At 41.1% G+C, this 16749-nt stretch overlaps 3 protein-coding genes across 4 annotated transcripts; 1 reads left to right on the top strand and 2 right to left on the bottom strand.

Moving 5' to 3' along the window:
* On the bottom strand, positions 1-3302 carry LOC135583491 (universal stress protein PHOS32-like). Of its 2 annotated transcripts, none has more exons than XM_065174794.1 (4): positions 3048-3302; positions 742-851; positions 528-646; positions 1-375 (listed from the first exon to the last, which is right to left on the bottom strand). In XM_065174794.1, the coding sequence occupies exons 1-4, from the start codon at positions 3223-3225 to the stop codon at positions 294-296; spliced, it is 489 nt and encodes a 162-aa protein (XP_065030866.1). In that variant the 5' UTR covers positions 3226-3302; the 3' UTR covers positions 1-293. The 2 variants fall into 2 exon arrangements, with proteins under 2 accessions (XP_065030866.1, XP_065030867.1); XM_065174795.1 differs by having other exon boundaries at positions 440-646; positions 3048-3294.
* A 1040-nt stretch (positions 3303-4342) lies between these two features.
* LOC135653292 (shaggy-related protein kinase alpha-like) lies at positions 4343-9703 on the top strand. Its single transcript, XM_065175115.1, has 13 exons — positions 4343-4438; positions 5506-5687; positions 5820-5912; positions 6024-6083; positions 6273-6545; positions 6857-6931; positions 8360-8416; positions 8503-8643; positions 8726-8776; positions 8867-8962; positions 9074-9157; positions 9260-9362; positions 9484-9703. Exons 2-13 carry the CDS (start codon positions 5574-5576, stop codon positions 9564-9566), a joined length of 1230 nt encoding a protein of 409 aa, XP_065031187.1. The 5' UTR covers positions 4343-4438; positions 5506-5573; the 3' UTR covers positions 9567-9703.
* Positions 9704-10246: 543 nt separating this feature from the next.
* LOC135652842 (gibberellin 2-beta-dioxygenase 6-like) lies at positions 10247-14944 on the bottom strand. The gene is made up of 3 exons (XM_065174137.1): positions 14409-14944; positions 12105-12513; positions 10247-11267 (listed from the first exon to the last, which is right to left on the bottom strand). The coding sequence occupies exons 1-3, from the start codon at positions 14921-14923 to the stop codon at positions 10986-10988; spliced, it is 1206 nt and encodes a 401-aa protein (XP_065030209.1). The 5' UTR covers positions 14924-14944; the 3' UTR covers positions 10247-10985.
* Between the last annotated feature and the right edge of the window lie 1805 nt (positions 14945-16749).

A 16749-nucleotide genomic window follows, 5' to 3' on the forward strand; every position in this document is an offset into this window, starting at 1 on the left:
TTGGACAATTCCAGACCACGATCATCATGTGTGGAAAGATGCATAACAAAATCGAACATGCTCCCAGTTTACAGAATCCAGCATCATGAAACCTCAGATGATTATTTCCGAAAAACTGGACAGCAGACTTGTCACAGTATCCGGTCGACAGAAAAAGTAATACACATTGTAAGTTACAAGTACATGCTCATCAGACACCACCATTTTTATTAGAGGAAGGTGATGCCAAGTTCTATAAGCACGACAACACAGCAGGGCGTGGGGTCCTCGTGGAAGAAGCAGATGAACTAGTTTTAATGATCAACACCCTTGACAACTGTGACTGGGCAGGTACCATTGTTCACCACATGGTTACTCACACTACCCAACAGCAGCCTACAGAAGAAAAATCAATGCATCACTAATCATTCATAAATGACACAGTAAAATGGGTACTTGCCGTAAGCACATCTTGCGACTATTAAGTCTCAACATAAAAAGGTTCTCCTTTGGACAAAAGGTCAGTAGCAAAAGGAGAACTTGTCAACCTCTTAATCCCCCCATGCCCTCTATTCCCAATGATCAAACAGCTCAGAGGAATGGTATCAATTGCTTCACATATCTTTTCGCGTGCATCTCCCCAGTAGATCTTCATCAGAACAACAATCTGGAATATTGTAGCACAATAACAAGTCCCTTAAACATAGAAAACTGGTATCTGTTCACTGTTAGGCTTGAGAAAAATTGACAAATAGAGACTACCTCCTTTTGCCTGGCTACAGTATTGAGAATGTCCAGAGTTTCAGCATCAGGCTTCACCCCGTATTTCTTTGCAATTCCAGGGTCAGAGAATTCTATCAGTGGGATAAATGCTGCCATACATTGGACAAACCAAAAACCATTACTGCAAGAGGCTAAACACATTATTTAAGACTGATAAACAACAGAAATATCATAATCAAATGGCAATGTGTTTAGCACGTCATACTGACATGAATCACAGATTAAAGTATATAACTACAAGCAGAATAGGCAGGAACAAGTTTGGCATATCACAGTCATAACTCTGCTGCAATCATAAACTTGACTCAGTTGACAGAGATAGAGAAGCTGTACTTTCTTAGGGAACTTTTTCTTATCCATAAGTAGCTTCAATTTTTTAAATAATAAAAAATACAATAGCAAATTGGAAAGTGAGAGCTGTTAGCTAGAGAGAGTCACATTTGTTATAAGACTAATATTAGTATTGACAACCTCAATGGTCATGTAGACAACCAACAAAGTAAAAGACAAGGTGAACCAAGGAAGGAATCTTAAAAGATGAACCAAGCTTTAAAACCCAGCACGAAAGTGCATTTGCAAGCAGGGCAAGCAAGATCTGATGTGAATTTATTTTCTCATCTAGAATTCAGCAAACTGACACTGAGAAGTGCTTCAAAATTAAACTTGGCTTGCTTGGATTTTGTTGATCCAAGAGGATTGCTAACTCAAAAAAAAAAAAAAAACATTTTAAGATGACATTAATCATGTTGAATTTTAACCTAACGAAGAGAGTGAATTCAATGTTTAGAGTTTTGTAGCATTAACATATTACTATTCAAAATTAGTAACTCTCGATCAACTACCCACTAAATGTACAGATATGAATATATGTTAAAACTACAAAAGATTTATTGCTTACACTAATATGTTATCGTCACAAGGAGAAGAAAAGGTTGAAGGCTATGATTGGTACCACAGAAGGAGAGCCTCGAACAATTTACCAAAATTAAACTGTGTAGAAGGAAACACCAAGAGACAGAAACTAGAAAAGGTTAAATATTATCATGTCATATTGCATGTATACTTAACTTATTCAAATGCTTTTAAATGCTTACACAGCACTCTAGTGTTTTCTGTTCTGTATCGGTAGGCTGGCTATAGGCTAATTCTACATAACAACGTATGGATTTCCAATTCAACCACTGTTTTCTAATGAATCCGATCCAAGACGTTTTTACCATTCTGGCCCAAACAAGTCCATTCTTAATTTAAAAACAGGGACTTATAAGCCAGTAATACTGAGAAAACAATTAAAAGAATGAGCACAATCACATTGTCTCAGCATTTTTTTAGTATGCTAAGTTTAAAGTTTAAATATTATGCCATATGATAAAAACTATGACTTTCTTTACCATCAATTCTCTCGCCAACTGCTTGTCCATCCACTGCATAATAATAATGTGGAATCATGCAAAGTTCTTCTAGCATCATTTACGTTTCAATTTGTGAGATTACCTAGTGGATATGCCAACTCTTAACCGAACACATAACACAAAAAAGAGACATAAGTGGACGTTGTTCTAAAGTATTCTGTATGCTGTAGAATTTATAAATACAAATCAACTGCCATATTATCACATTTATACTTGCAGTGAAGCCACAAAAGTTGGAGGACTTTCTATGATTTCTTATTGCATTGATATCCTACATGAACTAGAGATAAATTTACTAGATGAAAGTCATGAAATTTGGAAGCAACAGAAAAATAAATATTCCTGGAATTAATGATCAAGAATTCCTAAGCTAGCAAACAAAGCTTCCATAAAGAAATGCAAAAGAACTGGCAAGCGTGTAGCGTTGAGCGAATGCCATCAGTACTTAGTTGGACACAAATCACAAACCTAGACGAGTTGCAATTCATCATATAGCGAAATCGAGATCATAGCTTGTCCACTCCTAAATAATACTTGTCACCAGATTTACCTGGACCTAAACAATAATCGAGTCCTAGAGTCTCATTCAATGAACACCCACCAGATATGTTGCAATTATTGCAACCCTGACTTTCGTCACTCCATCTGCTTCTACGTGCAGGAAGGCCGAAAAAATTCGATCTTTTCAACAAAAGGACGATCGTAACACCAAAAGTCTTTTTGGGGTCGACATCAAGTACAGGGGTTAACAAAGGGAGAAAAAGTTGAAAGTTCCCTTTGAACGAAATGAAAGGAATCAGAGGAACCAAAGGGAAAGGGGGAAAGTGCGAAGGGGATCGGAGGAGAGAGAAGGAGGGAGCAGACGATCCATACGAGATCCGGTGGTCTCCCAGAGCTGCATCTCGCCCTCTTCATAGCAGCCCTCCTTCTGGACGTTGACCACGACGAGGTGGTCGCCGTCCCTCACCACGTTCTCCACCGCCCACCGGAGCGCCGCCTTGCAGCACGGCGAGAAGTCCATCGCCACCCCGACCCTACGATCCGCCGCCATCGACTGCTCGCTGCGCCTTCGTCTTCGCTCCGCAAAGCGATCCAAGGAGAGCCGAGGAAGAATGATGATGATGACGCGGTCGACGAACGGCACAAATATAGAGACCACGCATCGAAGTAGTCTGATAAGAATACCCACCCTTTTTCTCACAACACGGGTGACATGGACGAGTGGCGTTTGCACCAACGAGTGCAACTAATAAAACAAGGGGTGTGCTTATCGAACTTAACTCGATCGGGACGACCAAGATTCCCCTGCGTAGCAGTCGGCGTGTATCATTCATCACGACGCCAACCATGTGATATCTATGAGTGTTGCAGTAAACTTGATGCAGTAAGAAAATGATGGACAAGTTATTAACCACATGAGTTATCATCCGAGAATTTTTCCGGTTTCTCGATGTTATTTACCAACAGATTTTTTGTAATTCAATAATCTAACCATGGTTATTGTAATTCTCATAATTTTGAATATTTTTGAAGGGGTGTTGATTTGTTCTCATACTGGAGCTGATTCTTTAGATCTTAGTTTAAGACTGTAAGGTTTAGTGCATGCATCACACAGGCAGATTATAAGTGGGAGGTTCACAAAACATCAAGTACTTTAAGCTATTAATTAGGCATCTTTAAACCTTACCTTGAAAGAAGATAAGGTTTTGTTGCTTTCAATCATTCATTCAAATATGAAAGAGGGGTCTGTCAACTAATCCCTCGCGGCACTATGTGGTCAGAAACCAATAATGGAGTCTCATCAATTTATTCTGATAAAGATTTTCAAATCACCACTAACCCAATATTTTTTTAATTATTATATTATTTTTTTTGTAATTTTAACAATTCATCATAAGTTTTGAGCTCGAATTTCATTTATTTTCTGAAAAAAAAAATTACTTTATATATATATATATATATTATAAAATGATCTAATTCTTTTATTTTATTTATTTTGTTCACTATTAACAATTTGTATAAAATGATCTAATTCTTTTCATATATTTTTTTCTCTCTTCACATGCAATAGATTAGATCGGTTGTAAATGCCAATATTTCAGGGGCTAATATGAAAAAGGTTTTTCAAAAATAGCAAAAAATATGTGTTGGAAAAAATTAAAAGAAAATCCCGACCCGTGTTCACACTTGGCTCGTTTCTCCCCCCCGCCTCAAACCTCGGAGGAGGAGAGAAACGGCGAAGGCCAGAAGGAGACGAAGAAGAGAGGAAAGGATCGATCTCTATCTTTCCATTCACGGCATCTGTTCCCGTTTATTGTTGTTGTCGGATCGCTGTCTTGATCTGTGCTCGCCGAGGAATTCTGCCTGAATCATTTCTTTCTACCATGTTCTTCAAATCTTTTTGGGCTGAGCTGGCTTTGATCTTCCGGTGGTTGTTGATCTCATTTAGCCGTTCTCTTCGTGATACTTTCTGTCGTTCCTTGAGTCGGGATCTGGAATTACTTCGCCTGAAAGGGGATCTTTTTAGGGTTTTCCGCTTTGCATTTTTTCGTGCTTCCTCATCCGCCAAAATTTCAGGCCTTAAGCCTCGTAATATTGCTTTTAGTTCGGGTCTGGGGTTTCCGAAGAATGGATTTTGAGCTTCTTCTTACTTTAGATTAGAATGCCGGTTTCGTATTTTTCTAGTTCCTTTTCCGGGACACAGAAATGAAGGCCCTTTGTGCTATTTTTCGTGTTTTGACTTGAATCATTTGGTATTGTTTCGGATCTTGTAGCTTCAAGATCGTTATACATTCTACTATGATAATTCACTTATTAGTTTCCGTTTTTAAGGACTCTGCATTTACAAATTAGGTAGGCTTGAGCTTCCCAAGCGATGACGGAGCCTCTTCTTATCTTGGATGCCGTAGCTTTGGCCCATGTAGTTAGTGGAGACTGGCATATATTTTTTTCAAAGAAAAAGACTCGAAGCAAGAATTATGGATACTTGTTATGGAAATCTGAAATCAATTAAGTTGTTTTGAAAATTTTGCATTGAATTCCAAACATTAATCTGCGGGATTCGAGACAAGCTTTAACTCCTAGGTACTAATCATGCGTGGACAGTATGATTTTGTCTTTGCACTGGAAACACATAGTTCATATTCATTTTCGATGTGCATGGAAGCTGAAACCTAGGTTGATTGTGTGCTTCGTTGCACAAGCTTTTATTCAGCAGACACACATTTATGTGCTACATATTTGCACACTTTTGAACATTGCGTTAGGTTTCCTAATGTTAGAGAAAAGTCCTGCGTGCCTGTCTTGTTGATATGCATTTTGTTTTTTTAACAGGTATTTGCTTTAGGATCTGTTGCTTATATGAGGTACTGATATAGATATTAGTAAAGTACCTTGCACATGGCTTCGGTGAGCATGGCACCCTCGTCGGAGTTGAAAAATAATGATGGTACTAGTATTTGCGTGGATAGTTTGCCAGATGAATTGAATGATATGAAAATAAGAGATGATAAGGTAAGTGGATACACCGAATGATGGATAGGATCAATGGTGTACTTCTTTATTTCCCATTTCTTCAAGTGAAGAAAACTGTAATTATTTCAAAGCCAAAGTTATGTATTAGTCTTCATTGGATGCTATTTGTAGGAAGTGGAAGCTACTGTAATTGATGGTAACGGGACAGAGACAGGCCATATAATTGTGACAACTATAGGTGGCAGAAATGGCCAACCCAAACAGGTAAACTGGCTAGTTTGCCAAGTAACTGTTTCTTGGTTGATTCATCATCATTGTTATCCAGTTGTAGGTTTCTGGCCCTTTTGTTAGTTACTTATGCTGGATGTCTGGCAGACTATAAGTTACATGGCTGAACGTGTTGTTGGGCATGGATCATTTGGAGTTGTATTCCAGGTGAGTTTAACATTTCACAACTTGTCTTGTTGTCATTGACAAGAGTGGGTTATACTTGTGTATTCCTTACTGTTACTTTTTTTTGTGCATTAGTATAGAGGGTTTTACAGGACTACATGTAGCTCTGTGCTATATGTATATCTACTATTGTTCTAGCTATCTTTTCCTAATAATCTTTGTTATCTTTAGGCAAAGTGTCTTGAGACGGGTGAGACAGTTGCTATAAAAAAAGTTCTTCAAGACAAGAGATATAAGAACCGAGAGTTGCAAACCATGCGTATTCTTGATCATCCAAATGTTGTTTGTTTGAAGCACTGCTTCTTTTCAACAACTGAAAAGGAAGAGCTTTATCTTAATTTGGTGCTAGAGTATGTGCCTGAGACTGTTCATCGAGTAATCAAGCACTATAACAAGATGAATCAGCGTATGCCATTGCTATATGTGAAGCTTTACATGTATCAGGTAAGTCCAAATTTCTTATCAATCTTCATTTGGCAATTTTGTTTTGGGGAAGTTCTATCTGAAACAAAGTTTTCTGATTTTACTTTATAATGCTTTCCACATTGGCCTTGTGTTTATTAGATTCATGAATATGTTGTATGCTTGGATAATTTCCCCAGGCATCTAGTTTTTATCGGGTCCTATTTATAGTTCTCCTCTGCTTTTTCTAAATGATGCCATGGTTTTATCATATCATCCGGTCCATTAGTTGAATGAACGAATTCTAGAAACTTCAAAAGGTACATATCCTGATATTTCTTTTATGTTGACAGATTTGTAGAGCATTGGCTTATATTCATGGTTGCATTGGGGTGTGCCACAGGGACATAAAACCACAAAATCTTCTGGTATGTTATTTCACTATTTTCATGGAAACATGTTCTCTTTTTTTTATGGAATACCCAGCTTCATACGGATACGAGGACAAAAGATATAGAGGTCTTATCCCTTTTTTCAAGGATAAAACTTTGTTCAGAGAAGAGGAGATGCATGTGATTGTAAACTGATGTTTACATTGCCATTTAAGTAACATGGGGTTACTTTGAAGTGTTTATTAACGTGTGTTTAAACATACATGCAAATTTTGTTTAACATGTTTATGCATACATGCATATGTATTTGCTTTATTTATTGAAAAAAATGAAAATGTAGGTGCGTGCATTACATTTGCATGCATCATACATGCCTATTAGTTTGACATGGGTAAGTAGGCAGACATATGCATTTATTTTATTTGTTAAAAATCCACATGTATTGTACATGGTATATTTGTATGTGATTTTACCACATTATCGGTCCATACCGATGTATCAACTAGCTATTAGTATGGTACATCCACACCAAGCTGTACCGGTCCACACATGCATAATTGATCGATTGTCGATTTGCATGCAACCACACATGCCTTGCTGGTTCATACCAGTGTACCGACCAGCTGTCGGTATGGTACGTACTGAGCCATACCGAGTGTACCAACACATGGTTTGGTGGGATGTATCTTTGTATTGCTCGTATTGGTCCCCTATTAAATTGGTATGTACCGCCCGTACCGAGCGGTATGCCTCAGTACGACGAACCATGGTTTATACAATGGTGCACAAAGCTAGACAATGGTGGAGCCACATATGCATTGGCTAATGTACATTTAGTGTTAATTGTTGGGAGAAGGTGGTACATCTTTTATTATGCCCCTCCTCAAGCCTCTACCTATACCTCTTGTGGTAAATAGAGCTAATAAAACATTTCTTGCACTTAATTTGGTGGAGTTGTTTATTTATCTAATTCAATTTTAATCACCTCTTAAACTCGTGTCCTTATGTGATGGAGATGGAAATTATAGAACATGCTATTCTTTTTTTTATTTTGGGTTTTTGATTTTTGATGGGGGGTTTGGGGCAGCACTGTTTATCATAGAGAATAGTTTCTATCACATCATTTTTCAGGGCAGTATAATAATAGCAAATCATTCAAGTAAGCATTTCAGGAGACTGATGATATGCTGCATTCTAAAATTTGGTTTCATATCTAGCTTTCAAGGGAACAGATCTTATGGAACATTCTATTTAATATATAAACATGGGAGGATATTGCAAGTATTAGCATACAACTTTTAGATATATACATATATATATATTGATGTTGGCCCCGATGATGATGTCCACCCCTCTAGTTATATATGTGGATGGTCATGGATATATGATGCTTTACCTGTGTTTGCTTATGTTATATCTTTGAACTTCCAACAATAGAAATACCAACCAGACTTTCTGTAACAGGTCAACCCACATACACACCAGCTGAAACTCTGTGACTTTGGGAGTGCCAAAGTTTTGGTACATCTTTGATCCTTTCTGTTGTGCTATGAATGGATTCCTTGAGTGGCTTTCGCTGAATTTAGACCGCTTATTGGTTTTAACAGGTGAAAGGGGAACCAAATATATCGTACATTTGTTCAAGATATTATCGAGCACCTGAACTTATATTTGGTGCCACCGAGTACACAACAGCAATTGACATATGGTCAGCTGGCTGTGTTCTTGCTGAACTCCTCCTTGGACAGGTATACCACTACATACCACCTTAGAAGAATTTCAAGAGAATTAATTTTTTCCTGCAAATGATTGATTTGGTTTCATCGACAGCCTCTCTTTCCTGGTGAGAGCGGAGTTGATCAACTTGTAGAAATTATCAAGGTCCCCCCTGCATTTTTCCTATTTCTATCTTATATCTGTGTTCTTAATATCACAACTTTTGTTTTTATCGGTTCATTTGACATGGTGCAGATTTTGGGTACCCCAACAAGAGAAGAAATTAAATGCATGAACCCCAATTATACAGAGTTCAAGTTTCCACAGATCAAAGCTCACCCATGGCACAAGGTATATTCATATAACTTCTCATCATGCTATTCTTTTCCAAATTTCCAACTTTCTATTTCCTTTTAGATGTCCCAGTAAGAGTTATAACCAAATCTTAGAACGTTCTGTCAGGTTTTTCATAAAAGAATGCCACCTGAAGCAGTAGATCTCGTCTCTAGGCTTCTTCAGTATTCTCCAAACTTGAGGAGCACTGCTGTGAGTATACCAAGGGCATCCTTTTAAGTACTGTACCCAAGGGCATATATCATATGTCCAGATAAAAATTTGGGATGCCTAACTAGGTTTCTACATGTGCAGTTGGAGGCATTGATTCACCCATTTTTTGATGAACTTCGAGATCCAAATGCTCGTTTACCAAATGGTCGTTATCTACCTCCTCTCTTTAACTTCAAGCCTCATGGTAAGTCTGGATTGGAATGACACTGCTGTGTAACTGTGGATTACATTCTTCTGATGTTATCCAAGTCATCCTTTCTCCTTTTGAAAATAATGCATCTCTATTGGCTATGCATGATCAACAGAGTTAAAGGGAGTTCCGATGGAGATTGTGCTAAAGTTGATCCCTGAGCATGCAAGACAGCAATGTGCCTTCTTAGGACTATGATCTGTTTACTCAATATCGCTAAGAAATAGCGCATGTGTCCTTGCGAGGTATAAGAAATATACTTTCCTCTTAATTCTATGAATGTTGTGCATGTACCTCTTGAATCCATATATCTTAATTATTGTTAGTCATTGTCACCTTCGTGGTTCTTATTGTCGTTATTTGTTGACGTCTGTGCTACCTATTTCTGGAACACTTGTACAATATTTTGGTGTGCAAAAAATGTAGGATGTTTTCATCCACAAATTAATGTGGTCGTTGTTGGAACGTTACTTTGAATTTGTTTTCGAGCAAAAGAAATTAAAGATAAAAAAGAAAGCAGCCAATATAAGGTGAGTAGAAATCCATCCTTCTTTCTTGATGACATCTTCATGAACTCAGCTTTAGCTCACCAAAGATCGAGTTTAAGGTTACCGATGTGATGAATTTGCAGAGAAATTTAGATGGAACACTCGTTATGGTTATTCACGATGTTGACTTGCATCATTCTTTCAATGCATCAATCTTGACCCAATCTCTGGTGCTGCTCCACTTGATATCACACTTCTCTCAATAGAGTCATTGTTTTGCTTTTCTTTTAACTTACAATATCTCAAGTGTATTTATTATTTTGGGTAATATATCGACTCGTATAGTCTGATATTATTATAAAATAATAAAATAATACTGTTTGATTCTTTATAAGACCTAATATTTATTCGGAACAATTCCAAAAAAAAAGCCAGGAGAAAAAAAATGCTGATTGTGTATTGATTTTGCTAAGCTTTAAAAAAAGAAAAAGAAAAAGGAGAAAGTCAATTTTGGTGAAAAGAATGATTCTAAGCAAAACAATGTAATATGCAAATAGCCTTTTGATGCAACTTTTGATCCACCACGGCAACTTTTTGTGATGGGGACACATCTCCCCATCATTTCTCCACTTTAGAGGAGCATAAAGTCGTAGCACACACCCACTCAGCTATCAAAAATTAGAAGAAAGTTTGAACCTGCTCATGAACTATTTGAATTCTGTGGAATTACAATGGGAAACAAGTCGGGGTTGTGCAGTTCTCCCTCCTACTGCTTCAGTTCATCCCACATGAACAGTTCCATTGGTTTTTACTCCACGAGATTCACAAACTCATAACTCTTTTTTATTGCAAAGAAAATACAGAAAGTGCAAACTCAAAGCCTCATTTTACGAAGAAGAAGAAGAAGAAGAAGAAGAAGAAGAAGAAGAATAAGAAAAAAAAGAAAAAGAAATATACACACCATTGAGTATCACACGGAAAGAAGGAGAGAGAGAAAAAAGCAGAGACTACACTCAGTGGAAAAACACTGTAGCCCATCAACTATCCTATGTGCAGGTAATTATCATATCAAAATTTGGGTTAACATGGATTACGAGACCCCTCACTTCTTCGTCGTCTTCTTCTCGAGTTAGTTGGAGATGCCTCCTGAGTCTTGGTCGTGATCATCAGGATCGGCGAGGAAGAGGTCGAGGCGATTGTGGCCGAGCCTGAGGGAGTACATGGCCTTCTTGTACTCGGCCCAGGTAAAGGACTTGTAGCGCCGGGGGGCGTGCGGCCTGATCATCTGAGGGAGCGGCGTGATGCGCGTGCCCGGCGACGGCGCACCGAAGAAGACCGTCGACGTTCTCGGCCTGCAGGAGTTCGCCATGGCTCTGTGCCTCACGCTCACCAGCCTTCCGTTCGTCATCGCCTTCGTCAACACATACACACGCAAATTAAACCGAGGTCAGTCACTTCTTCTGCGACATCTCTCTTCTTGGTCTTTCCTCGATCCATCTCCAGAAACACACGGACGCACAGAGAGAGAGAGAGAGAGAGAGTAGGGGGTTCATGTGGGTCCCATTGTTTGTTGGCACAGGGACACACGGAAGTCGTATCAGTGCCACCGCACGTTTGACCCATCAAAAGCAGTCTCCTCCTCTCTTCCTTCTCCAAAAAGAAAGAAAAAGGGAGGGAAAAGGATGCAGTGCTATTGGTTCTATTAATCACTCGTTCTCTTTCCAGGAAAAAACACCTATTAATCTATTTGTTTTCTGATTTAAATAAACAAATCTGATCGAACCCGATAGATACGATATGTCAAAAGAAACGATCGATCCAACTAGAGATTAGGAAAGATAGATAGATAGAGAGACTGATAGATGATATAAAACATCTTATAAAATGATCAGATCAGTGAATCTATCGAATATGAATGATGACAAGAATCATTTTATTTGGGTGCAGTGGAAGGGTGGTGGGAATCTCTTATCCGAATCGACTAGTTATCGTGTAGTTGGGTTTGAATCTCGTTATATTACATTAACTGCCAAAGATTAACCACCTATTATTACTCGTATAAATGAAGGGAAAAGAAAAAAGGAAAGGATCGATTTTACAGGATGAGGTGGAGCTGTGGGAATCACGAGGACACGGTGGATATGATTTAGATGTATGAGAGGACGCGTAGATACGCTCCGAATCTTGACGTGGTGGGAGGCGACAGCAAAAACGATGATTGCACGCCCCACAGGCGTCGTATACTAACCTGGAGCGCGTCGCCGACGATGACATAAAAAGCCGCCGGGTCTGCCGGCACCGGGATCCACACGCCGCCGTCGTCCGCCTCCGCCGAGAGTATCTGCAGGCCGTCGACGTCGTTGGAGCGGAGGATGCTAAGGATCTGCGGGTCGGAGTGCTCCCCGAACCCGATCCTGCCGCCGCTTCTCTTGTCCCTGGACTTGCCGGCGGCGGGCTCGCGGTCGGCATCACCCCCGGCCCTGTCGCTGCCGGGCCAAGGAGGGTAATGATTCAGCCTGACCAAGGAGTCATTCTCGCTGTCCTGCAGCAGCCTGCTGAAGACTCGGGTGTCCTGCAGCCCCAGCCCTTCTCCCACCATGTCCAGTAGCTGACATGCCAGCTGCCTCACTTGCTTCACATACTCATTCACCACCCCACTGTAAAGGAACAACCAAAAAGAAAGTGAGTGAGTGATGAAACAGCTGAAGCAGATGGATGAAGGAAGCTGCACCATGGAAACATGCAGGCACAAGCAAAAGGTGAGAGGACAGGACACCATTTTTACAAGTCATCTCCCTCCCAAGCTACTGCTGCTTCCCTTTGTATCCCCTTTTTGGTGCCACTAACCCCTCTTTTTTTACCATAAAAGGAGGGGGGCCAGGGTATGTGCATCTATAGTTTGTTTGGCTTGTAATGGATAGCATGGCTGGAGGCAAGCATCTTTCATTCAGGTGTGATGTACTTCTTGTGGGACCTGACTGTTTCCCCCCTCCCTCTGCATAGTGGTTTTCTGTACCTGTTCCCAACCCATGATCCCTTGTGCTACTCTGCTGTGCATTCCGTAGTTTTGATTCTCGTTCCAGTGACTCTTCTACAAGAGCTTCAATTGACCAAGAATGCTGGTGAGAGTTCATGGGGGTAAGCTGGGAGAGAGAGAGAGAGAGAGAGAGAGAGAGAGAGCATGGGGTTCACACAAATACACATACCCCGCCACAGCCACAGCCACAGCCGGACACACGAACTCCACCGCTGGAACCTGATAATTCCTGCTTTTGAATCGACTAGAGCCCACCCCCATGCCCTTCTTTCCACCACTCCGGATCCACTTCCCCAAATTATTCATGACTGCTTTAGACTAACAGCTTCAGCTCAGCTTCTGCACAGTTAGCCGTAGGCATGTGCACTAAGAACTGAGCTGTGGATTTGAGTCTCTGAGCCCTTAGTTGTCTGTCCTGCCACTGACAGGAATTGACAAGTACGACCGGGAGTGCCTTTTCTCAGATGGGTACTCCTCCATTATTCTAACCCTACTCTTTCTCTCCCATCGTTCCTCTTCATTATGTGCCTGTGCCTGCTCTGAGAAACCTCAACAGCATCATGGTCTTAGCTTGCATGACAACCCCTATCAGCCCTGACATTAGACCTTAATAAGCTTCTACAGGCTCTACACTATGAGTTATGAGCTATGCACTGCAATTTCCTTAGGCCTGGGTAGGTGGGCGTTGATTTGATTACCTTCTCAAGCCAAGGCATGAGATGAAATAGTGGCGAGGAAGCATCAACGCAAGCAAGGGGATTATCTTTCGACCTAATTCCGTGATTGCTGAACCAAACCTAGTCTAGCTATGAGGAGAAGTGGGCGATGCGATCATGTATACGCTTAGAACACCCAGCAATTCAAATTCTACGATACGACGGTAATAGGTAATATGACTGCAAACTCCTGTGGAATTCTACAAGGAGGAAAGGAGAGGACATGTTCATCCTTCCTGTTGAAATGTCGGGTCCCTGTTGGTTGATGAGACACCTTCTTGATCTCATCCACATGTCAATGTCATTAAGCATTTAGATATGCTTGTCAATCCTTTTCCTCACTGAAAGTTCGGTGATTTCTTCTAGTAATTACCTAGTAGGGTTCGATTTCAACCAACCAATGATTGAAGGAGATGCATCCGCCACCATTAGCAATGCTTTTTCTAAGATCACAATCATGGACTCTCTCTCTCTCTCTCTCTCTCTCTCTCTCTCTCTCTCTCTCTCTCTCTCTCTCTCTCTCGCATCCCCGTTGAGAAAGAAGATTTCGATCGCCATTCTCAGCGATGTTGAATCCATGTTGGTGCATTCCGAGATTGGCAGCATGATGTCATACAATGCCAAGGAGGAATCTTAAAGCACCAGAAACATAGTATTTAATAGCTCTGCATGCTTGCCTGCCGAGTTCTTCAACCATATATTCTATGCATACGAGAGAGAGAGAGAGAGAGAGAGAGAGAGAGAGAGAGAGAGAGAGAGAGAGAGAGAGAGAGAGGTTGGTGATCCATTCCCGGCATACCTGAAATGTATTGGATCCTTTCTACATATCGTCTTTGCTTTCTGGGAGATGTAAGAAGGGTTGGAATGGAGAAGAAGGTACTCCAACTCCCCCATGTCGCCGTTGAAGCCGATGCTCCGAATGCCGTAACCGAGCGGGGTGGGCGGGCCGGCCTTCTGCTTCTCGCAGGGAGGTAATGCGAAGAACCTCGCCCCCTCGGCCTCCATCTTGGCGATGACGCTCCTGAGCACGCCATGGTTGACCACCTTGACGAAGCCGAACTCCTCGCAGGCCCGCACGAGCAGCTCCGCCGCCCGGCCTCTCTTCCACGAGAGGTCGACCACGGGGTACTCGAGGGTCCTGATCCTGTCGTTGCTCTCTGCCGTGACCGACGCAATCACCATGGCTTCTGCTGCTCCACCATGCGAACACAATCTGGAGGCGAGCGCTAAGGAACCAGGAAGAGAGGAGGATGGCAGCGAATGGGAGTCGGAGTAGGGAAGTGGGCTAAGCTTGAGAAGGGTGCGAGAGGACATACACCATGGAGGTTGTGCGGTGGGGAGGAGGCTATGCGGGCTTTATATCGTGTGCGGTGTGGTGCGAAGAGGAGGAGGAAGATTGAGGAAGGTGTATATGTGGATGCCAAAAGGTAGAACAACAACTAGGAGATTCCCAACCAGACGCTGACCCTGGTGCAATCTTTTCTTCTTTTTCTTTTTCTCTAAGTTTTGTGAAATGATAGCAGATGGAGTACGATAAATTTCCCTCTATCGATTTCCCAACCTTAACAACGACTCATTCGACTATCCAACCCATCTCCACATCCGATTAGTTGATATCATAATCTGATTTGGACGGGTCACATAGATACATACAGCTGCTCCACAAAACCCCTCTCTCTCTCTCGCCCGCGCGACGGAGTACGACTTCTGTTGGTGCAAGTGGATACTTCTCTTTATCGGTGTAGTAGTATTATGCGCATCTGTGCGTAAGTCAAAAGCAGCTTCGAGTTTACTCGGAATCGTGGCTGCGACAACACCGCAGGGCGGTGGTGGTTGGCTGATCCATGGGGCCCACCGCGGGGGCCATCCGCCCCGACAGTTGGGTCGATGATGAGTTGCCAAGTCAGCCGCATCTGATTAACCCAAAGCCGAACCGGCTCACCAAAATAAAAGGATTCGGGTTTGTCTTTCCGAACCGCCCATTCCTTTTTATTCCTACTTTTCATCCCATCGTCGGTCCGATTTAAATAAACATATATATATAATACATTATTTTGATTATAAAGTGAAAAGTCAAAGTGGGATTCCGAACGCCTTAATGATTTATAATCATCGATCGTGATTACTACATTAATCATGAAATGATATTGAGTGAGCATTTCAGATCATATTTCAGGTGGTGGAGTAGATCTACATGCACAGATATTGGAAACCTTGATTGATCATCCCTAAACGTAATGCATCTCATATGGACGGCAAATCCTAACCAGTAAAATTCGGAGAAAATAAGACGGTCGAATAAATTATGGCCCGGTCCTCAATGGCTTCTCACATGGATGACCAAATACGTCACGCTTCCCTTCTCCATGAGGCCGACAAGGAGCCAACTCAAGTAGATTAATCTATGAGTTCCTACATGACACTTTCGACATGGTTGCCGATTACCTTTGTATATGTATATGTATATATATATACGTATGATAGAGTGAGTCGGAAAGTGACTAATGTCGCTCGGTTCATCTGATGCTTTTGTCATCCACAGAATCTACGTAAAGAAATCATTTGTTCGTATCGAGTGTTGTCTCGTGCATCGAGGTCAAAATATTATTCTTCTTTGAGGCAATTCGTCTGCTTTGGTGATGATTGCTTGCTCATCACACAAAAGGAACGAAAAAAAGCACTGTTTTTATCGGCTTTTCTTGCGTTATATTTATCATTATTATTTATTCTTATCTTATCTCTTCTCGATCTGCCTCTTCTTTGTTTCATTCTTTTCTGGTGAAATAAATTCTTTCGTTCCGTCTTTTTTGTCCTCAACGTTCTGCTTATAACACATCAATCTCTTTGAGCTGAAACCTTTCCTGAAAAGAAGGAACTTTCATGCTCTTTGCAAAGCACAGTCAAACAAGGAAGCCATCAATTTCATCCACTAGTTTGGGACCATGCATGTAGCGACATATACTCTTCACGTTGCTGCTCATCAGCATCTCTTGTTCCTTTCCATGTCTCCATCTACAGATTCTGATGAGGACGACGGAGCATCAACCCAAGGGCGACTCTTGTCACCTTCTGATGATTCTGTGAGCAGCCAGTCAAGCTTGGGAGTTCAGAATCAGGTCTAAACAATTCACGCAGACAGC

The sequence above is a fragment of the Musa acuminata genome, chromosome BXJ3-11, assembly GCF_036884655.1.
Source record: "Musa acuminata AAA Group cultivar baxijiao chromosome BXJ3-11, Cavendish_Baxijiao_AAA, whole genome shotgun sequence".
Lineage (NCBI taxonomy): Eukaryota > Viridiplantae > Streptophyta > Magnoliopsida > Zingiberales > Musaceae > Musa > Musa acuminata.

Bases quoted from the DNA above. Each gene is read 5' to 3' on its own strand.
- LOC135653292 (XM_065175115.1), top strand. From the start codon at position 5,574: ATGGCTTCGGTGAGCATGGCACCCTCGTCGGAGTTGAAAAATAATGAT. The intron at 8,777-8,866 runs GTCCCCCCTGCA...GACATGGTGCAG, and splicing joins AACTTGTAGAAATTATCAAG to ATTTTGGGTACCCCAACAAG. The intron at 9,363-9,483 runs GTAAGTCTGGAT...CATGATCAACAG, and splicing joins CTTTAACTTCAAGCCTCATG to AGTTAAAGGGAGTTCCGATG.
- LOC135583491 (XM_065174794.1), bottom strand. From the start codon at position 3,225: ATGGCGGCGGATCGTAGGGTCGGGGTGGCGATGGACTTCTCGCCGTGC. The intron at 852-3,047 runs GTATGGATCGTC...AATGTATGGCAG, and splicing joins CTGGGAGACCACCGGATCTC to CATTTATCCCACTGATAGAA. The intron at 376-527 runs GTTGACAAGTTC...TTTCTTCTGTAG, and splicing joins GGGCATGGGGGGATTAAGAG to GCTGCTGTTGGGTAGTGTGA.
- LOC135652842 (XM_065174137.1), bottom strand. From the start codon at position 14,923: ATGTCCTCTCGCACCCTTCTCAAGCTTAGCCCACTTCCCTACTCCGAC. The intron at 12,514-14,408 runs GTATGCCGGGAA...GTTCCTTTACAG, and splicing joins AAGGATCCAATACATTTCAG to TGGGGTGGTGAATGAGTATG. The intron at 11,268-12,104 runs GTTAGTATACGA...GTGTTGACGAAG, and splicing joins TCGTCGGCGACGCGCTCCAG to GCGATGACGAACGGAAGGCT.